The sequence below is a fragment of the Marmota marmota genome, unplaced genomic scaffold (genome assembly GCF_001458135.2).
Source record: "Marmota marmota marmota unplaced genomic scaffold, marMar, whole genome shotgun sequence".
Classification (NCBI taxonomy): domain Eukaryota; kingdom Metazoa; phylum Chordata; class Mammalia; order Rodentia; family Sciuridae; genus Marmota; species Marmota marmota.
The window spans coordinates 22,938,934-22,957,377 of NW_026000142.1; the positions used below are offsets into that span (position 1 = coordinate 22,938,934).

Here is an 18,444-nt window from a genome sequence, read left to right on the forward strand (position 1 = left end):
GAACCAACCTAGATGCCCTTCAATATATGAATGGATAAAAAAAAAGTGGCATATATACACAATGGAATATTATTCAGCAATAAAAGAGAATAAAATCATGGCATTTGCAGGTAAATGGATGGAGTTAGAGAAGATAATGCCAAGTGAAGTTAGCCAATCTCAAAACAACAAATGCCAAATGTTTTCTCTGATATAAGGAGGCTGATTCATAGTGGGGTAGGGAGAGGGAGCATAGAAAGAATAGACAAACTCTAGATAGGACAGAAGGGTGGGAGGGGAAGGGAGGGGGGGATGGGGTTAGAATGATGGTGGAATGTGATGGTCATTATTATTTAAAGTACATGTATGAAGACACAAATTGGTATGAATATACTGTGTATACAACCAGAAATATGAAATATTGTGCTCTACATGTGAAATAAGAATTGTAACTCATTCTGCTCTCATATATGAATTTAAATAAATAAATAAATAAAACATGGAAAAAAGTAATGACAAACTTGGAATATGGGATTTTAAAATTATGTTTAATAGTTTTTCTCAGAAAAGACACACTTCAGAAAAAGGCAACTTTGCAATTATTAAATATATGTGTAAATATTTTCAAATTTACATGATTTAAGATTTTTACTTGCTATTAAAATTCATATGTAATACTACAATCATCCTATAGGTTAAGAATATGACAGAGATAGTTTTAATTTCAAGTAAAATTTCCATAGACAATACAGAATTAAGGGTATACTTGCTATTCACAAAATGCATAGGAGAGTATTTCTAGAGTGTGCAGGTGAAACAAGTAAGATTGGTCTTCTTAGTCGCAAATGGACCCAAGATTTTACAAAAATCCAGCTTATAAAATGGAACTTTGGTATCTCCTTAAAAAAAAAAGAGAGAGAAAGAGAGAGAGAGAGAGAGAGAGAGAGAGAGAGAGAGAGAGAGAGCAGTGCACACATTCCCTCTATTGAACAGAGGTATTCTTTCATTTTCTGCAAGACTATTACATTCACTCTTTAGAGATAATTTTTGCCCTTATAATCAGGTATCACTATGAAAATGAGATAGCATTATAATTCTGGTTTTGCCACAACTAGATATAATCACAATTCAGGATCACCTAATTTTATATTATCACTGATCATCTTCCTTCAGAAGTGGGAACATGGTTTCTGATTTTATTTAAGGAAAAAAAAAAACAGAGATGACACATTGTACCTTTGGATAACCAAACACATTTGGGAATTTCACACACCTGTGCTAAAGGGAAATATAGCCCTCAATCAAGCAGGACACTGGCTCAACTGAAGACCTAAGTACTTATTTGTTTCTGGAAATGGTGACTTCACTCCAACCTATATATTATACATTAATACCTAGAACTGTATTTGGAAAAGACTAAGTAAAAATGAAAGATAAAATTTGCTGGCTTAAGATATGGATTTTTTTAAAGTATCTATTTCCAAAGTATATATTCCAAACCATTTTTTCCTTTTGAGTTCACTCATTTTAAGTACAGACTACTATAGACATTTTATTTTTAGATTTCTTTTGAAAAATAGTTAGAATTCAATTAAATATTACTTTATGTACTGATAAGTGGAGAAAAATATAAGCTAATTTTAATCATCATGATCTTATATCAAAATTGGTTTTGCTCATAATAGCAGTTTTCAATACATCATACCTATATAAAGTTTCACACAATGAGCATTTCTATAAGGATAAGTTAAAACTTCATTTTTAAGCTAGTCTGTCTCGTATTTTATTTTCTTTGATCTTAATTGTGATCTATGATGTTATCATATCAAAAAATTATTTCTATAAGCCATGAAAATCTCACTTCTCTGCCCCAATATTTTTAAAATAGATGAGCCCCATTCTAATAGTTTTTAAGTGAACCATGTCCAGCATTAAAGAGATCCTAAATTCTGGTTATATATCTGGTCACATATAACAACACTTCATTACTAAGTACTAACCAAACTTGCATTTTAAAAACTTTGACTTATTTTGCAAAAAGGCTATTATTGATAAAAGCATGAATAATTGCATTTCAGCATTTTCTGAATGTGCCTTTACTCTGTGATCAGTGCAGCTCATGGATATCAAGGTCAATCAGAAATCGATCTTTCTTTATGATTAGTCCTTCCTGACTCACCCGCCCACAGAAGCTATTAGGTCAACACTTACTCTGATTGAACAGAGATATGCCAGTAACCTGGTGCACATTGCTAGTTCATCTGCATGACAGATTTGCAGCATCTTACAATGTCAGCAGATCCTGGACATTACCAATTTGCCTGGGCAATTCTCCTTGCCACTTTGCACATTTTAGAGGTAAGCTGCTTATTAAATAAATAAGGCACAGAAATTATCTAAATGTTTTCATCATTTAATGACTAAGAGGTTAAAAAACTCAATGACTTAAAAAAATGCAAAAGGAAAAGAATGAAATGTTTCAAGTCCAAAGAAATAATCAATGCAGAAAATGTTTGCATATAATGATATTGTTGGGTAAATTATGCCTTGCAGTCCTTGTTTACAGTGAGTGACCTCCTGATCCCACTTTCAGGAAGCAAGTCTACGCATAGCCTGTGGAAACAAAAGGGAAACAGTGTTGGTGCGACTTGTGTCTACATCATCCTCTTATAAATACGTTTTTATGGTATTGGTTGCTTAATTTTATACATCTTAGGTACATATTGTCACAATAAAAGTAGAATAAAACTTAATGACCTTCATCATACTTTAATTGGATTTATAGAAAAGCAATAATTACTATTTATTGAGCATTTACTATACATAAGACACTGCTCTTGTTATTTCACATGCATCCTTCACTTTTTAGAACTCTGTGGTATTTTCTATTTTACATGCAGATACCAAAATAAAGACAGGGTATGTAATTTACCCTGGGCTGTACAGCCAATATATCGCAGAATCACGACTAGCCCGCAGATCTGTCTGGTCCTAAAGCCCATGCCGTTGAAACTGCTATGCCATACTGCTTCACCACCTATAGAAGCCTAACTGAATGATCCTTTTATGTGGTAGTCAACAAAAATCCTATAATATAACAGCTTCTTCTTAAGTTCCAGTTTTGATAGGAGTTTTTACTCAAACTAAGGCTGCCCTATATCCATAGAGTCATAAGTTACTAAAACTGGAAGAAATTCTCAGCTCATAATGACTTTCCTAGGCTCATTAAGCTGGTGGGCTAAGATGCAGGGCCTGTGATTCTCACTCTAGCAATATCTTTATCAAATTTGCTGCTCATTGTCTCTATTGCCTGATTTTATGACAGGGGTTTGGATGTTATTCTTTTTTAAAAATATTATTTATTCTGTGTGGGAGGCCGTCACTCTATGTTACCAGCATTTTCCCTCCCTGATTAGTTGAGGCTCTGTCGGTCACTTCCAAGTGATTTGGCCACATCAAAGTGGCCCTAGATGGCTGCCCCGATCTTGGAAGTCACAAAATGTCACAAAATGTGTTTTCATGTGTAGGCGTGCCTTCTTGCAGCCCCATGGGTTGAGCTATGCTCAACTGTTCCTTTGTGATGTCACCCCCTTGCCCTGTTTGGGATAGAATGTTCCACAGAAACGCCCTTTGTGTGTCCGCTTCTCTTGCTCTGCCTTTGGATGTGGCCTTCCTAGATGTCAGTCAACCTGCTGACAGCAGACATCATGAAGCTAAACTCAGCCCCTTGAAACTTGACCCTTTGCCTCATTTGAATGGCATCTCCTCAATAAAAGGGGTCAGCACGAGCTCACACACTCTCTCTCTCTTTCTGCGGACCCTTAAGGTCAGAAAACCATTACAGGACCCCCAAAGAAAAAGGTATCTCTGCCTCTTGTGTGGTTATTTCCTCAGCCCAGTTCCCCTGGAGTGACCCTGAGTGTTTTTGTCGCCGGGAATGCAACAATTCTAATTTGTTATACATGACAGCAGAATGCATTTCAATTCATAGTACACATATAGAGCACAATTTTTCCCTTCTCTGGTTGTACACAAAATAGTCACACCATTTGTGTCTTCATACATGTACTTGAGGTAATGATATCCATCTCATTTCACCATCTTTGCTACCTCCTGCCCCTTCCCTTCCTTTCCCTCCCCTTTGCCATATCTAAAGTTCCTGCATTACACCCATGCTTCCCCCGCTCCAATCCCCATTGTGGATCAGCATCTTCATATCAGAGAAAACTATTCTTATGAACAATTTTTATCAAGACCTGGAAAAAAGGCAGAGAAGGCATGCTTATCTGATTTGCCTATGATATAGGTTGAGTTGGGGAGTTAACAGTTGATTGATAGGTTCAAGTTGCCAAACTGTTTCAATAAACTGGAACCATAAGGTACAATCTAGCAGAAATATGTGTAATCTTACATTTGGGCCTAAAATCAATAACAATATACATGAGCACCCCTGCTAGACCACAGTTTGTATGAAAATGTCTTTAGTTGACCCTGTTGGGTAGATGCTAAGATTTGCATGTAGCTACAATGAAAGCAGACATTTTAAAGTTACAGTAATAAAAAGATCTTGATAGGCTGGGGTTGTGGCTCAGCGGTAAAGAGCTCGCCTCACATGTGCAGAGCCCTGGGTTCAATCACCACCACCACATAAAAATAAATAACTAAAATAAAGGTATTGTGTCCAACTACAACTAAAAAGATTTTTTTTAAATCAAGTTAAGTAGTGGTTGTATAATGTCCATCTGGGTCTGACCACCTTTAGGACTTTTTGTTCCCATCTTGGACAGTGAAATATTGACAAACTGCATGTCTGTGAGGAACAGTAGAAGAAATTGGAGGAGTTTTCCTGGAGGAGAGTCTGGAAGAGACATAAGAGCTATTCTCTGTTAAGTGGGAAGGTTTCTGTTGCTAAGGAAGGCAGATCTCATTCTCACTAGGTGGTTATTATGGAAAAGCCAAATTCAGTTTTGTAAACACAACTAACATTTAGAAACTTGTGTCCATGTAGCAAACTCCATTGAGCATCACTTGTTGCCCGTTTTTGGAAATGTTCACACAAAAGTAGACATCCATCAAGAATGGTGCAGGAGGGATTTCTACATAGGGTGGGATGTGACACTACTTTTTTTTTTCAACACTGAGGATTGAACTTAGGGACACTCTACCACTGAACTGACCTACATCCCTAGCCCTTTTTGTTTATTTTGAGCCAGGGTCTCTCTAAACTGCTGAGGTTGGTCTTGAACTTATGTTCCTCCTGCCTCAACTTCCCAAATAGCTGGGATTACAGGCATGTGCCACCATATACCCAGCTAACTTCATTTTTAAGAAATCTTCCAACTTTAAAATTCTCTGATCTTGGGGCTGGGGTTGTAGCTCAGTGGTAGAGTGCTTGCCTAGCAAATGTGAGGCACTGGATTTGATCCTCAGAATCACATAAAAATATAAATAAATAAAATAAAGGTATTGTGTTCATTTACAACAAAAAAAAATCTTTTTTTAATTCTATGATCTTCCATTGTTGCTACCATTTTACTCAGGAGTGGAACCACAAAGCTTATTCAGACATTAGAAGTTCAGGCAAGTTTCCTAGGAATAGTCCAATGCCACAGAGCATCTGAAATACATAGAATCAGCCTCCAGTGGAAGGAGTATCTTTTTAAACCATTATCAGTCAGACGAAGAAAAGTCATAAGGTTTCTATTCCTTATGTACTATTCCTGAAGCTTATGAAATTCCTGGGTTAGGAATTCCTCCATTCACCTTCTCCCTATCCCATGGCCTCAGGTCTCTGAACAATATCTTTTGGAGTTAGGTATAAAATCAAGATGCAGTGCATTAGCTACTGCAAGTTGCTGATCATCTCTATATGCTTTCGACAAAAGGTTGTCAAGTATTTCATGTCTTCAAGGGAGAATTCTTGTTTTCTATTTTTCCCTCCTTTCAAGCCATCCTTTTTATATTTTTTGGAACTCTTTTCCCTGAATGGTTCTTTTTCAAAAAATATTTATTTTTTAGTTGTAGATGGACACAATATCTTTATTTTATTTTACTTATTTTTTATGTGGTGCCAAGGAGCAAATCCAGGACCTCGCACATGCTAGGTGAGAGCTCTACCACTGAGCCACAACCCCGGTCCCGTGAACGGTTCTTAATCAGACATACTCACTACTTGCCTTATTCGGTTTACTCAAAATTTAATCCAAATTATTTTCTTCAGGAGAAAATAAGTATCATACCTCATCCTGGACATCAAGTTCTTCCTCAGTCAACTCCGCTTCCATTAATTCAAGAGGATCTTTACAATCTTGAATGAGGGTGATCTTGACAAAGAGAACACAAAGTATTTATTGGCAATATAATAGCATTCATCCATCTGATACCACACTGAAAATTTGAAGCTCTGCTGGTGCTTCTCATCTCTAATCCCAGACTTCAGAATCCTCTTCAGATTTCTTCTTCTTCTTTTTTTTTTTTTTAATTTCCCACCTTACCATTTTCCCTATACCATTTTTTCACATTCAAGTGTGAAATAGAGAACTGGAGTTCTCTATTGTCCAAATTCCTTTTCAGCAGTCTTCCCCAACCTCTGAAGTGCATGCCTCTCAACAGGACAACCCCTGCCTAAAGGACTGAGCAGTCAATAGCTCTCTTTCAACAGCTAAGCTAAGAGCACTCCGTGCAGCACTGAGCAAACAGTGAATGCGCTGTGAAGGGCTCGTGATTCAGGTCATTAAATGGTCCCAACTTGAATTGGATGGAATTAATTTTATTGGAGGTGGAAACCAACAATCTATAGACCAAGCTGGCTGTTCCAGAAAGCTCTGCTTTTTAAGGGTAGTGCATAATTTAATCTGCATAAGGGAGAACAACAATCTAGGGGTTAATGCATGAAGGACATTTCCAAAGCAACTCCAAATATATGCCAAGGATAAAATGTCATCTTGTGGTGCTACTTTGCTCTTTTTCATCTCACAAACAACCCACTTCTCTTTTTTAGTATGGAAATTAATTAAAAGATTAAGTTGCTATGGTCATGACAGAATGGGAAAAGTACAGTGAAGTGTAGTGACAAGTTGGGACTGTTCTGGGGGAAGAAAAGGGATAGGAGAGGATCATATTGCTGCTTCTACAGTGTCCTTAATATACAAGTGACTGTTTTTGAAAAAAAGGAAAGTAACACAGGTGAGGTTTGTCATCATTTACCATTTATCTATCATGTATGGAGCTTTGTGCTAGACCCTAAGGAGACACAGAAGTGTAAGGTTCCTGATCTCACCGGCCACCAGTAATGCTCAGCCTACTCTTCAGTGAACCAGGAAGTATGTCATGCAAGCATTCAGTTACACTCAACCTAACATATTCGGAAAAAAAAAAAAAATTCATCCCAGCCACTCACAGTGTCTCTCCGATTGCAAACAAGATGGAGCCTAATATGGTGGGTGTACTCTTTGTTTTAATATATATTTTTTAGTTGTCAATGGATCTTTTTATTTTATCTATCTGTCTATTTATTTATTTATATGCAGTGCTGAGGATAGAACCCAGGGCCTCACATCTGCCAGGTAAGTGCTCTACCATTGAGCCACAACCCCAGCCCCAGTGGGTGCATTCTTGGTGAGTGGGTTTTGTGACATTCACTGCCTAGGATTTTAGATCAACTTGTGTTATCAAAAATAACTATTTTCATGTTGATAAAGAACTCAATACCTTGGTTTTGCTTTTATCTTTAAAGTGGAATCTTTTTTTAGATATATGATCCCCCCTTTTTTTTGTCTTTGGCTTAGAGAATTTTAAATTGAATAGAAAAAGGTTTATGAGTTTTCAAAGATGAGCAGCTTCCATGTAAATTTTTTAAAAATATATTTATGGTTTTACTACTTTTTCTCTTTTTCATATTTAAAATTGACACTTCAGTATTTAGGGCCTCTCTTTTTTCCCTGGGACCATTAAGCAGAACAACCTCTCCACTGACAGAAGCTGAAATAGAATATATAATACTTTATAAATTAGTTTACTTCAAACATCAACTTCCAGTCTACAATAAAGATCTACTTATCCCAATTTTATAACAATGAGAAGCAATTTAATATTCTTTATGCCCCTAGAATCATCATCATCATATTTTTGTTGGCATTGGTTCTAGTTTCCCAAATTCACTGTGAAAAGGTCAAGGTCAAAGAGAAAGGAGGATCTTGTTCCAGGCCTACCAGTAGCCTCATGCAATGAACTAGACCAGAATGTTCTCCTCTCCTAGATATTTGATAAGAGAACTGACAAAATAAAACCAATAGGAAATTAAGGCCTATTCTGTTTTGTGGGAGAAAATTCACCCTGGGTTTATTTGTGACCTTAGTATTTTTTTTTTAAAGATCACTTATAAACTAATGGATCCTATTTAAAGATATTTATAATACAAGGATTTCCAGATTGCTAAACTTTATCTTGCATTTATATATACAAATCATGGAAGATCCAGGACTCAGTGCTATCTTATAAAAAGGCATTATAGCTAATGCCCACTTTTATTAGTAAACCCAAACATTGTAGAACTATTACACTCTAGGCATCCCAGGTATGTTCCTATAAAATATCTCATTTAGTCCTCATGTCTACTCAGCAAGGTAAATATTTTTACTTCCATTTCACAGATGAGAAACTGAGCCTCTGAGAAGTTATGCAACTGGCCTAAAATTCAACAATTAGGCTGGATTTCAAACTATATTTGTATAATTTTTGCAGTTTATAGAAAACTTGATAGTTTAGGAAAGATACAGATGCAGAAAGATTAAATACTTACCGTTTCTAAAATGGAATCTTGTCCATCTTGGGATTTAACCTGGTTCTGTATATAGATTATAGCATCATGAACAGTCAGAAAGAATGTGTCCTTTCTAATGTTATCATCAAAGAAGCCACATTGCTCCATCTTCTCTATCACATGATCTACAGAAGAAAGAGATAATGGTTAGTAGTTGATAGGAAAGGTATTTTTATAACATCTACCAATACTGGTTTTGTAGCTCCTTTCTTTTTTTCTTTCTCATTTTCAGAATGTGACCCTTTTCTACACTGACTGAGATTTTTTTTTCCCAGTAGCACACATAATGATTATCCCATAACTGCTTGTAGATGGCCTTAGTCCATGTATCTTTTGCCAAATCAGTGTACAGCTCTGCTCCTCTCTGGGTAATTTTCCTTGGCCAATAGGAGCTGTTTTGCCTGAAGAGACCTGGAGGCTATACCTGTATCTAAGGGGGATCTGCATCAATGATTAACTATAATAAGAATACAAAGGCAGGCCCCTTGCTCAAGATGGCATAACCTCTGGTGATCTTCCTGCTGTGGAGCTCTCTATGCAATCAGGAGTCTAATGTCAAACTTCTGAAACTACTTCGATGACCAGCCTCTCCTGCCCTGTCCTGCTTTCTTCACTTCTTCAGTTACTAACGCAAGAATCCCTGTCTCAGGCTCTGCTTCTAGAGAACTCAGTCTAAACATTATCACTTTCCTACACACATACAAAGACACGGACATAAGTTTCTATACATTCCCAGCTGGGTGACACAAATTCAAGGTATTATCTTTGACATAAAAAATGTTCTCAGAATTATTGTGTCATTGGTACAGAGCTTCTGTTTGTGATGATGAAAAATTCTGGAAATAGTGATGTTTATAAATATTGTGAAGATAACGAATGCTAGTGGATTAACTATACACTTAAAAGTGCCTAAAATGGCAAATTTTCTTACACATTCTTTATAACAATATTAAAGAGTTTTTTTTTTTAAAGACCTTCAGACATTATGTGCCCATATTCCAAAGTAGGAGAGAAAGGACTTAGGGAAAAGTCTTATATATTGGCACATAGATGCATTTACCTTGAAGTGATGCAAAGTACACATTCACATCAATTCTTTGGAATTCTTTGACAATCTAAAAGTAAAAACATCAGACAGGTAAGCATCAGAAAGGTAAGCAGACTAAGGCATGACAATCAGATGTAATAATATGAAGCAGATTTCTAACAGAGGTTTAGCTTAGCTGGGGGCTTTGGGGCTACATCTGCAAGGACAGGAAATGATTCCAGGGTGTGGGTACTAGGTAGGTAAGATAGGGAAGTAATTATGCTTGGCAAAAGTGTGTGAGAATATGCTGAAAGGTTCTGTTCTCTTAGCACATCTGGTTATTAGCTCACTGGAGAACACACACTTGTTCTTTGTTGTTCATTTCACTCTAAGCATTGGCTTAGATCCATTTTAGATTGTAATGGCCCAAGGGTTTAATGAATTACTTTTGAAGAAAGTCTAACATATTTAATGCCAGAATATTTCCCATACTTTAATAGTTGCTTTCAAATACAATGATGATTATATAGAATATATTGCTCATAGGTCTAGTGCATTGACTTTTTAAGATTAAATGTTTTATGATCATTGTAAATGTAGTTGTAAGGAATTGTAGAGAGATTTTATGTACCCCTTTCCCAGTTTCTCCCAATAGTAATATTTCATAAAACTACAATACAAAATTACTGTCAAGATTCTGACATTGATATATTCATAACAGAGATCTTGAGGTCTACCGGAAGTTTCACCTAAACTTGAAACCTAAAGGTGACACTCTTTTTAAAGACTTCTTCGGAACACTTAATACAGTTGTTAAATTATAAGATTACTTAATGTTTACCTTCCCTTCTAGACTGCTTAGTCCCATGAGGGTAGAGACCATGGCTACTTACTTCATCACTAGTCTCTTATGCCTAGAAGAGTGCTTAGCACATATAAGGCATTTAACATCTACTTGAAAGAAGGTGTGAACTTGAGCTTGCATAACTGCTTTCTGAAATCATGGATGTTTTCACCCTGCATGCTTCTCAACTCTTGCCTTGACTTCCTACATGCCTGACTATTCTAACCTCTTAATAATGCCTGGTTTTTCGAGTCCTACCATGTACCTGGTGTTCCTTATGCTGCTGCTATTCACATAAAAAGTAGAATAATGACACAAACTTTGCCCATTTTCCCTTCTTTTCATATTCCATTTCCTATACATTCTCAGAAAAATAAAACACAATAAGTGTTCATAGCTGGGTATAATGGTATTCACCTGTAACCCCAGCATCTTGAGAGGCTGATGCAGGAGGACTGCAAGTTCAAGGCCAGCCTCAGCAATTTAGCAAGGCCCTAAGAAACTTAGCCAGAACCTGTCTCAAAAACAAACAAAAAAAAGGTCTGGAGTTGTGGCTCAGTGGTAGAGAACTTGCCTGGCATGTATTAAAGCACTGGTTTTGATTCTCAGCACCACATATAAATAAATAAAATTAAAGTATTGTATCCATCTACAATTAAAAATATTTATAAAATAAAAAAGGGTCTGAGGATATAGCTCATTGGTAGAAGACCCTTGGGTTCAATTCCCTGTACAAAAAAGAAAAATAAATATTCATAATTGCTAAGGGGTACGTATGTGCCAGTCACTCTTCTAAATTCTTTGCATTTATTATCTTATTTAATCTTCATAACACTCCTGTGAAGCAGATGCAATCTTTACCCACCCCTCTATTACAATGAAGAAATAGAGACACAGACAGATCAAGCAACTTGTTCAAGGTCATACTGCTAGTGCTAGTGATGAAGCCAGAATTCAACTCTGGCTCCAGAGCTTATGCTTTTAAATATCACACTCTCTAGAAGAAGGAGATCAAGGGGGAGGGAGGAGGGAAGGGAAAGGGGAGGAAATGTGGAACGAATTTAACAGAATCACATTATTTGCATATACAAGTATATCACAGGGAATTTAAACCTTTATGTGTATGTAGAAAGCACCAATCAAAAATAAGTGAATGGGGCTGGGGTTGTGGCTCAGTGGTAGAGCGCTGGCCTGGCATGTGTGAGGCACTGGTTCGATTCTCAGCACCACATATAAATAAATAAATTAAATAAAGGTCTAACAACTACGACAACAACAAAATATTTAAAAAAAAAAATAAGTGAATGAATTAAAGGAAGATCAGTAGAGGAAGGAAAATATGAAGAGAGTGGAGGGAAAGAGGAAAATAGGAAGAGGGAATCGGGACTGAAATGGAGTAAATCAAATGCATAATTTTGTTAAAATGAACCCAGCTTCTATGTAAAACTATACTGCTCTAATAAAGTAAAAAATGTTGCATTCTATCACAAAAGTATTCACTTGGAAAAATTATAGAGCCCATGCATTAACTCTTTTGCAAAACAGGGTAACCCATTTTACTCTTGTCAAATCTCCAAGTTTATAGTTCAAATAAACAGAATCTTACCAGCCGCAATGACCTCACTCCAACGACATCCAGGAAAGATACAGCTCCACAATCAAGCACAAGGCTATGGATTGGTACCTTGGGAACATTCACTTTGACTGGAAGCTCAGAGTTCCAATCCACTTGAACCTCGATTTCCTTGGTTGGGATATCAAGTTCTTCAGGATCTTCAATATCTTCATCAGGCTCGAAAGCATTATTTGATGAACCAGCATCACTAACGATGCCATTCTAAATAAAGAAAACTCTGCCATCTTAATTGCCATTGATTTGAAATGTCTTTCAACCATTCATTTCAAGTTATTTAAAAGTCCTGCATACAGTGTTCCTTGGTAAACAAAAATGTCAAGAGAATGAACTCTTTTTTTATGGCGGGGGTGGGGGGTACCAGGGATTGAATCCATGATGCTTAACCACTGAGCCACATCCCCAGCTTTTTTTATTTTGAGACAGGATCTTGCTAAATTAAGTTACTGAGTCTGGTTTTGAACTTGCAATCCTCCTGCCTCAGCCTCCCGAGCTACTGGGATTGCAGGTGTGTGCCACCACACCCAGCAAGGGAATGAACTCTTAAGGAAAGAATTTTACCTCAGCCCAAACTTTGGTGTTCTCTAGGAAAAAATGGAAAAACAAGGAGCCAAAATATTCTAGATTTCTGGAAGATAGTAGAACTTTGTCAAGAGAGATATTGGTAGGAAAATCTAAGCAGAAGTTAATAGCTCTGAAAGTTTATGAACTTACTGCCTTCTATTGTAATTTTCTGGCATTGAATTACTACCTTTGTTCCTTTAAAATTATTTTTGAAGAAAAACCCTTATTTTTAAAATAAGGTTTTAAAATTAATACAGATGATGTTCATGCTGAAAAAAAAATCACACCCTGTGTTTTGAGGGAGCCCTGTTGATTTCATTTTATTCCCACCCATTCCTCTTGCCTACAAGAACAGCTCAGCTGTTCTCTGACATACGTATGTCATCCGTTCCTACACATCTGGATTCTAAAGGGGATAGATTTAATTTTAGATCATCTGACTGCTTTCATGGAGAAAGGAAAAAATTTAAGGGAGAAGGCTGGGGTTATGGCTCAGTGGCAGAATGCCTGCCTGGCACATGTGAGGCACTGGGTTTGATCCTCAGCACCACATAAAAATAAATAAATAAAGGTTTAAAAAAATAATTTAAGGGGCGGAAGAAAGATGGAGCCTCACCTTTGTTGCCCTTAACTGTCCTTTTTTGATGAGTTTCTGTATTCTCCTCAATGCCTTCAGCCTCTTGTTATATACTCTAATGGCATCAAATCCAACCTTTGGAGATAAATGTCAGGTTACTTAAAATGTCTGGTTCCCAATGCTCATTAGTGGCAATTGTTATCTGAACAGTTATTTCTCAAAAGATATTGTTTCTTTGAGACACCCTGCCAAAAAAGAAATTGTGCATTCTGATGAAGTAGATCCCCTCTACTACCAGGTCACCCAACCCCCACCAGAGACTTGAGGAAGACAACAGCATAATAAAAGTTCCAAGAGAGTTAAAAAAAAAAAAAAAGACACAGTAATAATAATGTGTCTTTTTTTTTTTTTAACTCTCTTGGAACTACTCAAAAAAATGAGAAATTATATCCCATCTGATTCAAATGTATGATATGTCAAGGTCATTGTACTGTCATGTGTAACTAATTAAAACAAATAAAAAATACATAATATCAACTATTAAGTTAATATTTAAAATAAACTTTTGATGATTTACATTAATATAAATACAAAAAAAAAAAAAGACAATAATGGCAAAAAGTAATCTCCTTAGCTTTAAAACTCTCTTTTCCAAATTTCCGTAACATCACAGAGCCCTTTTGTTATTTGCAAATTCTATGAACATTCCTCTGAACCAGTTTGCCCTGGAGCTCACTTAGGAAAACACTGATCCAGAGGCAAATTCCAAGTTCAAGTTCGAAGTTTAGAGAGGCATTCAAGACCAGAACTTCCTCCTTATGTATTCCTCTATTTACTCTTTAACTGGGCAATGGGTCCCCCCAATACACTGCTTCTGGCAGTCTCCTTGAGGCTCACATGACTCCCAAGCACCTAACATGATCCTCTTTTCCTTATCCCAGCTGTCTAGTTTGTCCAACTATCTTGGACATCTCTCCCTTCTATGAACATTTTTTCACTTTTAAAACTATTTGTTAATTTTAAATAATCAAAATAAACCCAATATGTGTCAACAAAAATATGTTTTATTTTTAATGAAGGAAACTATTTTTCCAAATAAAAATATTTACAACAGTGGCATTGTTTTGCATAGTTGTTTATCTCTTCGATATCTGCCTTCCCTATCTGCTCCTCTGGGCAGTCTGTTGCACAACACAATTTACATCGCCTCTGGAAAACTCCGCAAAAAACTCTGCAACCAGACCTCTGCCTGTTGGAATCCCAAAGTCCTAGGCAGCAGCCCTGGGCAGCAGTGCAGGTTCCCGGGGCCACTCCCTGGGTGGCTCCTGGGTGACTACAGTTCCTTGGTGCCCGCAGCGATTATAACGTCCTGGGAACTTGGCCCAACTCGCCAGTCCTGTCCTGGTAGTGTAGCCAGCAGTCCAAAAAGGAGCACTTAACACTTTCTATGCTATTTGTTTAGAATTCACTAAATTCTGACTGGACTCACCTCTAGCATTTTTGCCTGGCAATTGTTGCTAGATTAACATGTGGATTAAAATTCCCAATAGATGGAAACCACTTATTTTTCTCTCCCTATATAGTTTTTGAGGGGAAAGATATTATATAAAATGTCCATCATAAAAGGAATATGCATAGGGCCTTATTCCCAGTTGGAGCCCAATAAATAAATGAGTGAAATCTCAAGGTTAGAAACCAGACTTTGAGGGATCAAACACTTACTGTAGACTTGATACATTTTTTAAAACCATCGACGTTGCCATAAAAAATAGGACTCGAAAATCTAAGAATCTTCACTCCTTCAAGTTCTTCAATCTGGCATTTGAGAAAAAAAAAAACAAAAAACTTTTTGAGGTTAAATAATTCTGGCATCAAATCATCCATTAAATTTCTGGTTATTCTGCAAGGAGCCAGGACAGAATTGCTTAGGGGAGCTGGATGGCAACGCCCAACTATTCTTTTTTTTTTTTTTTTTGGCAGCTATGTAACAGGATTTATTAGAGTACTAGAAAGAAAGAAAACAAAGCTCTCAGGGCTGGGGTTGTGTCTCAGTGGTACAGTGCTCGCCTAGCACATGTGAGGCCCTGGGTTCGATTCTCAGCACCACATAAAAATAAATAAATAAAATAAAGGTATTGTGTCCAACTACAACTAAAAAAATAAAAAATAAATTTAAAAAATCTGAAACTAAGGGGAAAAAAAAGAAAACAAAGCTCTCAAAGGTGAGGAGTCCCAAGAGACGGATACCCAACACTCAACTTCCCACAAATAGGGACTTGCTTCATCCCATTTGGGAAGTAACAGATGGCCAAAGCTCTGGGACTTCCACAATACCAAAAAAGGTCAAGTCTGAAAGGGCACAAAGAAACTGGGGCTCAAAATGGTGAAATGATTTGTCTCCAGTTCATACCGCTGACCCTCTAGATTTTTCTAAAATTCTTTGAGTAGTTTGGGAGGCAGGGGGCAAAATCAGGGTTTTGTAGAAACTGAAGCCTATGGTGTCATCTGCTTATTCGTACCCTGACACACAGTGGCCATGCAAAGAGTAGAATCCACAGAATCAGAATCAGGCTTTTCTGTTCTTTAAGAATCATAGCAGTATTAATCTGGCCCTTTGGGGTAAGAAAATTGAGGCCTTGAGAGGCTGAGTGACTTGGACAGTCTCACCAAGGCGGAGCCTAGATTTTAGAACTCCCAAAATTCAGGCTAGGGTTCCCTATGCCAGAGTCCAAAATCATTTTTAGCTCTTGATGCACTTGGTTCAACATAACAAAAAGATTGTGAAAATAAATTAGCAGCTACAGAAATTCCAGGTTCAGTGTCCAGTAATTCTTTAATATTAACATAAAATTAGACTATAACTTCCTAGGGCTCACATTTATGCCTTATATGTTACATATATATACACATATGCATATATACATATACACATATAAATATGCATAAGTATGGTTTTGTTTTATATGTTTGTTGCTAAATTTCTGTTTTCTTTAATTTACTTTTTCCACTTTTTCATCTGTTTCCTTTAGTGGTCACTAAGCAATTGTATTTGCAGGCAACACAAGCCCATCAGCTTAATTTTTTTGTTTTTCATTTCCTGTGTCCTAATATTTCTTCCAATTTCAAGGATAAAGCAAAATATCAAATAAGCTCTTGATGACAGAGAACTTGAAAATCTCTTGTTAGAACTGAAAGAAGAACATCTTACAGGGATTTCAGGCATTTTCATAGAGGCTAACAATTACATAACAGAGAAAAAAAATTTTGATTAAACATCTGGGAATAATCAAATTGCCTATTATTTAAAATTTCTTACTGCAATGGTTTTTACATTAAAATGACATTCAACTAGCACAGAGTTCAGATAATCCATATGTCAAAAGATGCATTGAATCAAAAGTTCTTATGACATTTCCAGTATACTAAGGACTTTTCCAGCAGAAGTCTCCATCTTTGACCACCATGTTATGAACATGATAAGAGAGAACTATGTGACTCCTGGATTGCAGGCTAGCAGACCCATATCTACCAAAAATATCACAAAGGCACTTACATTTTTGTAATGCTTGATACTTTTGTAGATGTCTGTACTAGGGATGCTTCCAAGGCTATTCCATGAAGGACTAAAAGAAGAGAAGTTAACATCAGGGGTTTTTTGGAACAGCCATATTTTGCACTAAGAAGTTGGGTTTTTTGTTTTGTTTTGTTTTTTTGTTTTTTAAATAACAGCTACTGAAGAGCCCATCATTCTGGTGTTTTGGACTCTGTCTTTATTGCAGGTGACATTTTCCCAAAACTAACTCTGAAATGAACAGCTGGTGTTTTCGTGGAACTGGAAAAGGAACTAACTGTGACTCTCTTCTGATAGCTCAGAGAAATAATGAGCATCATGCTTTCACGTGCCTAACAATTTATAGGATAAGCAGAGAGCTTTCTCACATGTTAAATCTATTTGAAGCTCTACCATAACCTTGAAAGATCAGTGGTGCTATTCTTACTTTTATTAGTGAGTAAACTGAGATTTAGAGAAATTAGAAAAGACCCAGGGGTAAAGAACAGCATAGCCTCTGTCTCTTAACTCATATTTCTTTGGTGTCTGGTACTTATCTGTGACTTATGGCAACTTCCTGATGAAATATGGAGAATCTGCGGGTGATCAAATTAGTCTCTTTTTATAGAAACAGCAGCCTGGGAAGACCAGAAATAAGTCCTTCCTGTCAACCAGACTGTTGATTTCCTGTTCCCAATGCAATCAGATAAATTCCACGTTTCTTCAAGTGTGACTAGGGACATATGCTAAATGCAACTCCTAAAGAAAGACTATCTGTTTGGGGTCCTTTCAGCATTGTGCTTTCTGGATCAGCATTATAATTACTGAAAATTAAATACTGTGCAGTACACTACTTTTTGATGGCTAAAAGTCTAGTTACCAAACCAGCAGCTAAAATGTACCACCAATTTTTCCTTGGCCTGCTGTGTTGTGCTGATCTTTAACATAATACTCATAATGTAGTCTTCCTCTCCAAAACCCTTCTGTCTCAACCACACTCACTTAAGAAAAGAAAAAGACTCTGAGGCAGATATAGGAAGAGACATAGCATTCCCACACCCTCTTTTCTTTCTTTCTTTTTTCTTTTTTTTTTGCAGCACTGGGGATGGATCCCATGGGTACTTTACTACTAAGCTACACTTTAGTTCGTTTTTATTTTTTATTTTGAGACAAGGGTCTTGCTAAGTAGCTGAGGCTGGTCTCAAACCTGCAATTCTTCTGGCTCAGCCTCCCAAGTCCCTGGGATTACAGGTATATCTACTTTGCTTGACTGAAAGGCAGCATCTTTCAATGGCAATTTCTGAGATATTTCCTAGCAGCAAATGAGGCACTCTGGAACATTATGTGCCCTTTCAGGTCCCTGGGCTCCTAGGAGGCTGAGGCAGAAAGTCACAGGCCTTTTGAGTAGATGTGATGTGCTAGGGAAAGGAGGAAGGATAAGAAGAACTG

General features: G+C 36.9%; 1 protein-coding gene across 3 annotated transcripts in view; it reads right to left on the bottom strand.

Moving 5' to 3' along the window:
* Positions 1-508: 508 nt before the first annotated feature.
* Positions 509-18,444, bottom strand: part of Slc26a4 (solute carrier family 26 member 4) — a 60,408-nt gene continuing 42,472 nt past the window's right edge. For all 3 annotated transcript variants that reach the window (XM_048786105.1, XM_048786104.1, XM_015488438.2), the window contains 8 exons: positions 16,999-17,068; positions 15,168-15,260; positions 13,485-13,580; positions 12,278-12,508; positions 9,861-9,915; positions 8,780-8,925; positions 6,219-6,302; positions 509-2,592 (listed from right to left, as the gene is read on the bottom strand). In XM_048786105.1, the coding sequence (XP_048642062.1) occupies positions 2,569-2,592; positions 6,219-6,302; positions 8,780-8,925; positions 9,861-9,915; positions 12,278-12,508; positions 13,485-13,580; positions 15,168-15,260; positions 16,999-17,068 (799 nt within the window). In that variant the 3' untranslated portion in view covers positions 509-2,568. The remainder of the gene's footprint in view (positions 2,593-6,218; positions 6,303-8,779; positions 8,926-9,860; positions 9,916-12,277; positions 12,509-13,484; positions 13,581-15,167; positions 15,261-16,998; positions 17,069-18,444) is intronic.